Source organism: Crocuta crocuta, unplaced genomic scaffold, assembly GCF_008692635.1.
Source record: "Crocuta crocuta isolate KB4526 unplaced genomic scaffold, BGI_CrCroc_1.0 scaffold168, whole genome shotgun sequence".
Classification (NCBI taxonomy): Eukaryota; Metazoa; Chordata; class Mammalia; order Carnivora; family Hyaenidae; genus Crocuta; species Crocuta crocuta.
In genome coordinates, this window is record NW_027532591.1 from 6,354,220 (window position 1) to 6,366,423 (window position 12,204).

The window sequence follows — 12,204 nt, forward strand, 5'->3', positions numbered from 1 at the left end:
GCGGGAAGTGCCTAGCGGGTCTCACCTATAAGAAAATGAAAACGGTCTGAGGGGTGGGGCAAGGCAGGGATGTCTTGAACGTGATTGGTTAATGTGGATGCCAATCATAAGACGAGCCTTGGAATCCAGCCCTTTTCGCTTCCAGCAGGCTTTGCGCGCGGGAATATGGCGGCGTCCAGGTGGAAGTCTTGAGGGGACTAAGTCGGGATGGCGTTGGCGTCGGGGACCGCAAGGCGTGCACTGGTTCGCCCTGTATCGCTCGGCCTTGGGGGCTGCGGCACCCCGAGACGCGGGGCGTACGAGTGGGGCGTGCGCTCCACGCGGAAGCCCGAGCCTCCTCCCCTGGACAGGGTGTACGAGATCCCTGGACTGGAGCCCATCACCTACGCGGGGAAGATGCACTTCATGCCCGGACTGGCGCGGCCGGTCTTCCCGCCCTGGGACCCTGGCTGGACGCACCCAAAGTTCCGCCGCCCGACCCCGATTCACGAGCAGCCGCTCTACAAGGATGAGGCCTGCTTCGTCTTCCACCAACGTTGCCGCCTCCTCGAGGGTGAGGCCTTAGGACGGGCAGGAGGGGACCTTGTTCCTCCGCCCAGCACTGCCCCCGACCCTCTGTGGCCTTAGGCAAGACCTTGAAACTTTGTGGGTCTCGGTTTCTTTGCGAAATGGGGCCGGTGGCGATTAGGTCTTCGGAGGGTTTCAGGGTTAAGTGGGATGTGAAGTGCTGTGATTGTGTGAGGGAGTATTAGAGATGTTGAGTGGCGAGGTGAAAAGACTTGGTTTCTGGCCTAGCCCTGCCTCTGTCTAAATCTGTGTGATGTGGGGCAAGTGGCAGAACCTTCTAGAGCCTCTGTTTTCTGTGACTTAGTGGTTTTGACTAGTTGGGCCACGTTGACCCTTGCAGCTCTTAACACCCAGGACACGCAACTGCACTGAGGAAATAGGTGGAGGGAGTTTATAGTGGAAAGACACAGCTGAAAGCGGGCTTAATCTCCTGGCCTATGGCCTCATTTCCTAGGATGGGTGAATGTGACAGAGGGATATGATTTGCCCAGAGATGCCCTGTGGGTTCGTACTGAAGCCAGGGCTACCTATCTGGTTTCCTAGGTCAGTGTCCTTTGTCAAAGGTCAGAGCTGAGATGTTTTCAAGGAAAGGTCTGGACCTAAAAGCTATCTAACCTATTTCCACCGCCTCCCTGCCTCATTCTCACTAAGAGCAAGTCAAAATGACTGAGCTGAACCCAGTCTGTCGTTTTATGCCAGAAATTATTTCCCAGGGTCCGTGGGGCTGGGAGGGCTTTTTATTGAGAGTCCCTTTCCATATTGTTGTTTTTTTTTTTCCAAAGTTTATTTTGAGAGAGAGTGCATGCCCAAGCAGGGGGCAGTTGGGGGGCGGAGGCAGCAGAGAGAGAGAGAGGGAGGGAGAGAGTCCCAAGCAGGCTCCTCACTGTCCGCACAAAGCCAGACTCAGGGCTTGAATTCATGAACTGGGAGATCACGACCTGAGCTGAAATCAAGAGTTGGATGCTTAACTGACTGAGCCACCCAGGTGCACCCCTCCCCCCACTTCTCTATTCTTGCCTGTTCTTTCTTCGTCCCCAAATTACTGTGGGGATTCTGGTTTTAAAAACACAAAATGGACAAGTGTAGTGGGAGCAGTATTTTCCAAAGAGTACTTCCAAGAGTATTTCCAATTAGGAAAGGAAGAGACCTGGCAGGATTTGCAGACTAAGTCAGAGAATAAATCCTCGATTTGAAAAACAAACTTAAAGCAACCGGCCAGTCTCTTAAGCCCCTCACACCCATTTCTGAAAACTGACTTTGTAGCATCTAAACACCTCCATTGCCCTATGAGGGTGTTATAGACCTCACAAGACTTGGCACCCTTGAGTGACCCTGGTAACATTACCAGGCTTTCAGGTAGAGAGACTCATGTTCTCTTCCCCACCATCACTTACAGGGTGTGTGACTCGAAGCAAATTCCTTAGACTCTTGAGTTTCATGAAATCCATCCCATAATGGATCTCCTCCATTCCATAAAATCCCATCTGGCTTGTAGATAAAGTACTGGGCACAGGGTAGATGGTAATGGTCAGTAAATGGCATCTGTAATTATCACATATTATTCGTATTTTAGTGAACCATAACATATGAATTTTATTTTTTATATTTTTGAGAGCAAGAGATAGTAAGCAGGGGAAGGACAGAGGGAGAGTGAGAGAGAATCTTAAGCAGGCTCCATGCTCTTTGGAGAGTGCAGTGAGCTTATCCTGGGGCTCAAGATCATGACCTGATAGGAGTTGGATGTTCAATCAACAACCACCCAGGCACCCCCAAAATCTCAATTTTTTAAATTAAAAATTAAAAAAAATTTTTTTTTTCAAGTTTAAGAAGCAGTGGCAGTGGCAGAACTAAAATTCAGGTTACCTAACTCCCACTCAGGGCTTTTTCTGCTGCACCACAAAATCCAGAAGTTACGTTTGTTTTTTTTTTTAATTTTTTTAATGTTTATCTATATTTGAGAGACAGAGTGCCAGCCGGGGAGGGGCAACGAGAGAGGGAGACAGAGACACAGAATCTGAAGCTCTGAGGCTCTGAGCTGTCAGCACAGGGCTCGACATGGGGCTTGAACCCACGAACCATGAGTTCATGGCCTGAGCTAAAGTCTGATGCTTAACCAACTGAACTACCCAGGCGCCTCCAAAAGTTACATTTCTAAATATTTGTATTTCTCACGTCATAGAAGCCTCAAATTGAAAAGACCCATTGCTCTCATAGCATTTCATTTATTAGCACAAAGGAAACTGCCTGAAGGTGTCCCTCCCAAAGTACCCTAGGCTCCGTTTAATCCTAGGCACAGCTTTTTAAATGAAGATCTATCTCTGAAACAGTGGTGTTTTCCCAGCTGGGATGAGAAGCCTGCTACCCAAAGCAGTCACCAGCCTGCTGTCATGGGCTTTTTCAGTCAGGGATTTTGATGTGGGTTAATAGAAAGGATCTAGGATTTGAAATGTTGGCATCCATTGATCTAGTCCGAGTCTAGAGTCTGGATCTTGAGGCGACAGACAAACCCTTTCCTGCAAGATTCAGCCTTACGACCCCAGCCATCTTGGCTTCTGTTTGAATTCCTCCTGTGCAGACATCCATTACCTCAATCAACTGTTGACCGTCCTTGGGTAGACAGTCATTCCTGAAGCTGAGTTGAAATTTGGCAGCCTGGGCTCTTATTCTAGTTCTGACTCCTCAGATGTCACAGTACAAATCCTGTGTCTCTCAAGGCAGTCGTTTCCCCAAGAGGCTACTGAAGCAATTCTTACTGAGTCCTCTTTTTTGTTGTTTTTGGTGTGTGTGTGTGTGTGTGTTTGACTAATTACCCCAAAGGTGTGAAGCAGGCCCTCTGGCTTACCAAGGCCAAGTTAATAGAAGGCCTTCCCAAGAAAGTGCTTAGCCTTGTTGATGATCCAAAGAACCACCTAGAGAACCAAGATGAACGTGTCCTGAACGTGATCTCCCACGCCCGTCTCTGGCACTCCACGGAGGACATCCCCAAGAGAGAGACCTACTGGTAGGTTTTCCCCCAGTCAATAAGATTTCCAGTGGACGGCTCTTGGGAGTCAGCCTTTTCCTTTACATCTCCAAACGTCTCTTCTTTCTTCCAAGCCCAATCATTGTGGACAGTCTGATACAGCTGTGTAAATCCCAGATTGTCAAGCACCCCTCTCTGGCCAGGCGGATCTGTGCCAAAAACTACACGTTATCCACCACCTGGAATCGAGGTTAGTCATCTTGGTCTGTATTTTATCTTTCTACTCTTAGCCCCACTCCCAGCTCTCCACTGCCTCCTCCGTACCTGTGTTTATTTCCGTCCTTCATGGCCCCATTCGTAGGCTCAGACAGCTCCTCCCTTTCATTAGCCAGAGGTCAGTCTTTTCAGTTTTAATCACTTCTTCCCAAGACGTAAGTAGATCAACCGTATCTACTCAGTATCTGCTGAGTGCCTGTGAGTGCATAAATGTTGAAGATAAGAAGTAATAAAGAACAGTCCGTCTCTGCCTTCACAAAGCTCATACTGGACTGCAAGAGCCTTTGTACCCCATTCATACTTTTCTCCTTTTCCAAATCCATTTTCCACGTAGCTGCCAGAGTGATCTTTCTAAAGCACACTTCCCTCCCCCTGTTTCAGATCCTTTGCTGTCTCCCAGGAGCTTAAACCATTTGCCATCGGATCCAGACCCGCTGTGACGTGGCCACCACCTAGTCTTTCTAGTGTTACCTCCTTCTCTGCTACCCCTACTTTCACCCCAATCCCCGGGCCAAATTCTCACTTCAGCCACCTGAAGCTTTTCAGCATGAAACGTTGACACCTTTTGCACTGCGCCGTACGTTCTGTCTGGAATGTTCTTTCCTACTTTCCTCCTTTGGCTAAATTCTGCTTGTCTGCAAGGCCTCGGCCCCCTTCCTATGTGAATGCAGAGGTTAGCTCGGCCTCTGCTGTGCTGCTTCTGCCTGTCATGCCTGTTTTTATCAGAGCATGTATTACACTGTATGGGAATTCTCAGATATCTTCTCTGCCCCACTAAACTGAACTTCTGATGTCAGGGAGCATGCCTTACTCATTTTTGTCCACAATGTCTTTACAGTTCATGGCACATGATAGTGCTGGCTGAAGGGATGGGTGAATGATTACCGCGCCGAGGTCTTTGAGGCAGGGATGTTCTGATCGGTGGGATTCTGGAGCAGGGGAACCAGCTCTGGAATGATTTGGGATTTTCAGAACATCTGCTTGGTCAGATTTCTCCAGCTTGCCCCTTTGAGTATGGGCTTCCTGGCACGGAGTCAGCTTTGCAGAGGTAATGGCACCACGAAGGAAATTAGTGATCCTCATTAATAGGGGAGTACTTGTTGGCCCATCATCAAGTATTACCTCTAATTAAACTGCCCCATTTGGAGCTGCCACTGGAGGAGGGATGTGGAGGGAATTGAATTGGAAACCACACTAGAGTGGTCTGTGGGGAGAATCTGAAACCCAGGGTTAGGAGAGGTCCAGGCATATTTATCTTCCTTGCAGATTATATGTGAGGAAACAGGAAATACTTCAGAGGACTATTCTTGAGGTGTGGGTATGATGTATTTTAACAGGCGGGTTAGAGTTTATCCATCCACAGATGTAGTATCCCTGTTTCACATACCCCGTGAGGGTGAGCCTGCGCTAATTATATGACAGCGCTGTTGGCCAGACCAGCTTTTAGACATAGAAGATCATTACCCCTGGTCTGTTATCATCACAGTATGATTTGATAATTTCTAAAAACCCAAAGTACATTCAGAGGAAGATCTGCTTCCGTGGAAAATCTTCAGGAGGCCATTCTCGGGGAGCCTTTCAGGCCCGCTTTGCCCAGTGGGACGCAGCCTCCTGTGGGGACCTCTGTGAAGGGCATCTGCACACGCTCTCGGTGTCAGGTTTGCTGCTTGGTCTGATGCATGTTTGTTTCCTCATAAGCTTTTGTCTCCGTGTAGCAGATACGCTGATCCCACCTAGGTGAGGCTTTCTGACTGGCATAGGGTTTTCACTGTCAGTTGTTGAGGACAGTTGGCCCTTTTCCTGAGTTTAATAGTCTTTCTCCTCAGCCTCAGATCTCAGTCCTTCTTTCTCCCTCCCTCCCTGATGCAGCATGCTCTAGTCACCTGGATTTGTCTCCTTAAACTCTGCCGTCGGGGAGCACGCCTCTGTGCCCCTGCACAGATCATTCTTCCTTAACTGAAATGTTTTGCCTTACCTTTCTTTGCCTGGACAAACTATTAACCAACCAAGGGCAGTGTTGCCTTCTGAGGGAGATTTGGTAGGGTCTGGAGACATTTGTGATTGTCATGACTTGAGGAGCGGGCAGTTCTGCTGGCGTCTAGGGGGTAGGGGCAGAGGGATGCTGCATGGGACAGCTTCCCTCCCCAAAGAATTATCTGGTCCAAAGTGAGAATAGTGCCAGAGTTGACAAACTCTGCTCTTATCTGTCCTTCGGAAGCTAGTTTGAAGGCACACCACTTTCACAAGGATTCTCAGACCGCCCAGAGGGGGTCAGCTTTCCCTACCTCTCCTGTCTCTGAGTATGGCTCATACTTTTGTATGCACCTTACCTGGTGAGCTTGAGAGCAGAGGGTAACTCTCATTTCTGTGTCCTCAGCACAGAGCAGGTGCTTGGGAGGATCTGTGTGGGGCAGCCCTGAGCCCTCAGAGGCTGCCAGGCCTCAGGCTCATTGGCCAGGGAACACAGGAAGAAGAGTGCATCGATCGGTCCCCTTCTCAAAATCCCGGGGTTAACATCTTAACCTAAGTTTTGTTTTCTGCGATTAGGCTGATCAGCTAGGAAACTGGTAAGACTTGAGCATGGCGGGATGAAGGTTCTAGGCTTGGCTGAACCGAGGTAAGGCTTTAGATCAGGGTAGACTAATTGTCTTTCTCCCCTTTTAGAGTCTTTTCTCCTTCAGGTCCGTGGTTCTAGTGGAGCCCGACTGAACAGCAAGGATCCGCTGTCCGCCATCGCCTCCAGGGAGGAGGTTGAAGCTACGAAGAATCATGTTCTTGAGACTTTCTATCCCATATCACCCACTATTGATCTTCAGGAATGCAACGTTTATGATGTGAAAGACAACACAGGTAAACGTCAAAGCCTTTGCATTTCCAGGTCGCATGGAGATGTGGGTCCTGCTTTTTCTGAAAGGAAAGGATATGTTGAATGCTTACCAAGTGTGCGCTCAGCGCCTCATGTGCATTTTCTCCTAAGAGCCATGTAGCAGCCCCTGGGGCAGGTACTGTTGTCCCTGTTGTGTAGGCAAGGAAATCAGACTCAGGGAGCTTAAGGGGTTGAGTTCAAAGCCTGATTTTGCCTTGACCTCTGAGAGGTAACTGTTGCGTCATTTGGACTGGGTGTCTTGGTGGCCTTTTGGCCAGGTGCCAAGTGTTTCCTTTATTCGCACGTCTCTTGAGAGACCCCCTTCTCTCTATGCACCCTGTAGACTCTGGCCAGCATTCTGCTGGGGCTGAAGAAGTCCCACAGGCCTCAAATGGGGCTATTCATCTAAGCTCCATCGAACAAGGAACCACCATCTCCCCAGGCAGCCAAGACAGAAATGAGGGTGTCAGGCCAGGCAGGCCCGCTGTTCGCGCCACCCAGTCCGTCCCTGTGCATTGTAGAGGCTTCCTCCTGGCCTCTCCTCATCTCCACAGTGACTGCCTCCGTCAGTCCCACCGTCTCTCAGGCAGCCTCTCGTCACAGGTTCCTGGCTGGCCGGTCTGACTGAGGCTGCTTTCTGTCAGTTCCTCTGGTTTTCAGGTCCAGGGACACCCTTCTGAAGCAAATTCCGTCCTTCCCTCCATGCCCACCTCTCCACTGCCCATTGGATAAAGTCGGAACTCCTCAGCTCATCACGTGAGGGCCGTCAGGCCCGGCCTTGGCCCCCTCTCCAGCCATCAACCTCACCTTTGTCTCCCGACCCTGCAGACCCTCCTTTATTCTGGCTACATGTAACGCATGGAGCCCTTCTCACCAGAGGCTCCGGCATGTCCTCCCCTCAAGATTTGTGACCATCCACCTCTTTTTACCTTCACCTCAGTAGTTCATCTGTCACAGTTCTTCTTTGGAATCACTCCTTCCCAGAAATGCTGTGGGGCCTTCCATTGTCGTCCGGGGCCTTTCATCTGTCCTCCCCCCGCCCCTGACTTACCCCGTATCTTCACATATCCCTCTGTGTGGAGATGGTCACTTTCTCCGTCTGCTCCCCCTCTATACCAAGCTGTGCTTGGCCCCTATTCCTGGTGCACATCTCAGGCTGGGCGCACGTGGAGGGCCCACTGGAAGTGCTCACGGGAAGTCGCGCTTGCCTCTGGGATTTTCTTTTCTTTCTTTCTTTCTTTTTTTTTTTTTTTTTTTTTGAGAGAGGGTGCAAGTGAGCGAGGGGCAGAGGGGGTGGTGAGAGAGAAGCGGGGCTCACCCGAAGCAGGGCTTGTGCTTACCTGATGCAGGACTTGAACTTACAAACCCTGAGATCATGACCTGAGCCGACCACCCAGGCACCCACCTCTGGGATTTTCATAGCCAGTGCCTTCCCGGCCTCTTTCTTCCTCCTTTTCACCTGCTTTCACTAAGCCAGGTTACTCTTTCTGAAAGCTGCCAGCTTTCCCAGGGCTTACTCCCCGTGGTGCAGGGGATGAGAATGATGGTCTGGCAGGTTGTGGCTGGGACGAACAAGGGCTAAGCTTTGATTCTCAGGGCCAGTGTTTGCAGCTCACTTGTGAGGTGGGAAGCAAGTTATTTATTGCTAATAAGAAAGTATGGAACTTCGTCAACGATTTGCTTTTAACAATATAATTATTATAGATTTCAGGTTTTCTTCTGACATCGTTGGCACCTGTGTGCCTGAATGAGGGAGAAAGGGGTGGGGTTAGAGCTGGCATGCAGGAATCACCTGGCACAGGTTGGCGACATTTTCAGTGAAGCGTTAAATAGTAAATAGTTTCGGTTTTGCGGGCCAGATGGTCTCTGTGACAGCAACTCTATAGACGTCATGTAAATGAGTGGACATGGCTATGGCCCCAGTAAAAGTTTGTTTTCACCAACGGGAGGGGGCCAGATTTGGCTGGCAGGCCATAGTTTGCCATTCCCCGGGCTGTGGGGATAACATCTGCCTTTACTGAGTCCATAGGCACTGAGCTAAGGTGAGGTGACTTTCCTAAGGCTTTGGGACAGGCTGATCATCCTCTCCACCCCTCCACATGGTTCTGTATCTTGCAGGATTCCAGGAGGGTTATCCTTACCCCTACCCCCACACCTTATATTTCCTGGAGACAGCCAGTTTACGCCCACACCGCTTTCAACCAGATCAGCTGCGGGCCAAGATGATCCTGTTTGCCTTTGGCAATGCCCTGGCTCAGGCCCGGCGCCTCTACGGGGTACGTACGTGGAGAAGACACTGAGGTACTTGACATGTTGCTGGCCTCCTGCTTACACTGCTCATAATAAAAAGGAGACCTGGGCGGGGGTGTTCCTCGCTTGGCTGAGGAGTTTTAGGCAGAGGCATGTCCACTCACCTACAGAGATAAACTGACATCTGTTGGGGCCCTCCTCTGTGTGCCTGTCACAGATCCCTCATTTGTTGATCAGAATAGCTCACAAGGTTTCTTTGTCATCCCCATTTTCCAAGCTACGCCACTGAGTACAGCCAGCCCAGCATTACACACAGTGAGTAGGGGAGAGGGGACCGGAACTAGGTGCACCCAGCGTCTGCAGCCTCAGCTACCTGTGCCCCCGCACACCGCCTCGGTTCTCGGGTATCAGACCCGGAACAGGAGGCTCCTTTGGGCAGGAGGAATTAGAGCAGTAGATGTGGTGCAGGCCTGCCTGCCAAGTGAAGATGGGCTCCGGGGACCCAGAAACCATTGGAGATAACCCCTTGATTCTGAGAGAGTGTCTCAAGGACCTAGGTGGTGCCACGTGCAGGCTGAGTAGTTGTCCCACGGAGCCAGCCCCCAAATTGGTGAGAGCCTAGCCTGGAGAAAGGCCTCCCGGGGGGGAGTAGGGGATGGCAGTATGGGATTCCCCAGAGCAGGCCTGGGTCACTGGGCCCCGGGGAGTGGGGGGTGGGGTGGGGGTGTATTAGGGGGAGTGCTGAGAGCTGCTGCCAGCTCCCCCCTGCAGGAGTGAAGAGACTCACAGTGTTCTGTTTCCCATCCTCCTTGGTCTAGGAACTAGGTGAGCTCGGGGAGCTGTGGTTAGCTAAATGGGACAGGGGGTGGAGTGGACCTTGCCACTATAGTGGACATCTGCCACATGCCAGATGTTTAATTAGTATTCTTTAAATCCGTGATTCTCAAAGTATGGTCCTGGATTAGCTGCATGAGTGTCATCTGGGAACTTGTTGGAAATTCAGAAAACTACATCAGAAACTGGGGGTGGAGCCCGAGTAACCAGTGCTGTAGGAAGCCCTCCGGTGATGCTGGTATAAGCTCAAGGTAGAAAACCACTGCATTGTCTAATTCTTGTAGCTTCATGTTACAGAGGAAGAAACTGAAGCTCAGGGAGGCTAGCTAACATCCCTAGCGTCACACAGCTAAGAGATTAGCCGCTGTCACATCTTCGTGTGGCTTTCTTGTATCTCTCCTATCCTTGAGGGTTATCTTTCTTCCCGTTCTCTGACTGCATACACATGAAGGCTCTGGAAGGTTAGGTGACGTGCCCAAGATCCTGCAGCTCTCAAGTGGGGAAGCTGGCATTGGAGGCCCGATCCCTCTAGCTTCAGAGGACGCGCTGCCTCTCGACTCTGGGGCAGGAGAAGGAAGCAGACAGTCGTGTACCAGGTCTGCAGGCTCGTCGTAGCTCCTGTGCCAGCTGTTGCCAGCAGAGCCTGGGTAGCAGCGCTGACACTAATTGCTACCCGGTTGGGTAGGAGAGGAGACCTCCCCCACCCCCTCCAGGTACAAATTATTCCTGGGGTTGTGAAGTTGAACAATTATGGGAAGAGCCTCCATGTAAAAGGTAAAATTGCTGAGAAATTTATGTACTACCTGCAGTTTTATTGATCTGTAGAGGGAGATAAGAGTCAATACAGAATTCTCAGCTAACACTTAGAGGTACTTTTCTTTTTATTTATTTCTCATGCAGCTGAGAACAGGTATTTCTAAGGCCAGCAGTCCCGGTGTGGCCCACACTGAGGTCTGGCATTAGCTATTCCTAATGTCGCGTTCAGCCCTGGAGGGGTGAGCGCAGGCAGCATTTTTGAATCCAGGACGCTCTGCGTCCTGGGGCTTGCCTGTTGGATCTTTGTCCCGTGCATAGTCATCACCAGCCTGGACTCTGCCAAGTCTCCATAGCGTGAACACAGAATTTATCATCCATACTGGGGCCCTACCGGGGGTGCATAGAGGTACTCCTGTCAGATACAGTGGGGCGCTAGGTGGCAGTCACAGTGATAGGGTTTGAAGTGATTTCATAGCTTGGGGTCCAAGCCTGGCTCATGTCTCGTGGGTAACTTTAAACAAATTATACCACCTCTCTGAACCTCAGTTTCCTCATCTGTGCAGTGGGAATAGACTGCTGGAATTGTGAGATTACGGATGACTTTATGTAAAACTGGTATAATGCCAGGCATGTGGAAGGCTTTCAGTAACTGGTTGCTGCTATTATTATTATTATTATTGTTACTACCAATTGGCACTGATTGAAAGATAAGTAGGAAATGCGTTGACTGGAGAAAGCCTGGTGCTGACAAAGTAGACATTCCAGGAATCTGACGTTCTGGAGTTGCATCGGGAGCATGAAGCCCAAGTAAGGCAACTGTCTGCAGGCCCAGAGCATTCCAGACCATCAGGAGCAAGGTAGAAGTGGGAAGGGAGCTTGCCGGGGCATGGGCCAGGCTGCATACCGGGCCACACGTCTGTGTGACTTCAGATAAGTCACTTCCCTTGCTGAGTCTCAGTCTCCTCATCTGTCAGGTAGAGTGAGAACTGAGTGAGGTTATATATACTCGCTGACCCTCCAGGTTAACATTCGATGGGACTGATGGCGCTGCTGTCACCGTCACGAAACGCCATGGGCTTGAGGGATTTCTTGTTAACTTCCCAGCTCGCTTTCCTGTTCTCTGCCACTTGCCCAGTCATCACCTCCCAGGGGCAGGGGTTATTCAGTGCGCTTAACCATGAGGTGCCACGTCAGGCAGGGCCAGGCTGGGGGCGGGAGGGATGGCCTTGTCCCGGATGGTGCCCTGGACTTAGGCTGTGGTGCAGCCCTTAAATGGGAGCGGACATCTGTTGTAAAGGCCAGAACTAGAACCGACCATTCCTCGTTGGATTTACGTGACCCCTTTCCCTCTCAGGGTGACACGAGAGTTCTGGAGCAGCCAGTAGTCGTGCAGAGCGTGGGCACCGACGGACGCGTCTTCCAGTTCCTGGTGTTACAGCTGAACACCACAGACCTGGCCTCCAATGAGGGCGTCAAGAATCTGGTCTGGGTGGACTCAGACCAGCTCCTCTATCAGCATTTTTGGTGTCGCCCAGTGATCAAAAAGAAGGTTGTTCTGGTAAGTCCAGCCATTTCCAGTCTGGTGATTGGGCTAGGGCTGTGACTCAGTCTCCCCAGAGCAAGCCAGGGGTGAGGTTGAAGGGAGGCTTGCGAGTGGGACCCTGGCTTTAGGAACTTCCTGCCTAGGATCTTT

At 50.8% G+C, this 12,204-nt stretch overlaps 1 protein-coding gene across 1 annotated transcript in view; it reads left to right on the plus strand.

Annotated features, from left to right (window-relative positions):
- The first annotated feature begins 150 nt into the window (after positions 1–150).
- The window catches only part of MRPL37 (mitochondrial ribosomal protein L37), a 13,857-nt gene continuing 1,803 nt past the window's right edge, over positions 151–12,204 (plus strand). Inside the window, exons 1-6 of the mRNA XM_077779699.1 lie at positions 151–553; positions 3,385–3,568; positions 3,664–3,779; positions 6,470–6,655; positions 8,790–8,947; positions 11,866–12,069. Coding sequence (XP_077635825.1) covers positions 208–553; positions 3,385–3,568; positions 3,664–3,779; positions 6,470–6,655; positions 8,790–8,947; positions 11,866–12,069 — 1,194 coding nt within the window. The 5' untranslated portion in view covers positions 151–207. The remainder of the gene's footprint in view (positions 554–3,384; positions 3,569–3,663; positions 3,780–6,469; positions 6,656–8,789; positions 8,948–11,865; positions 12,070–12,204) is intronic.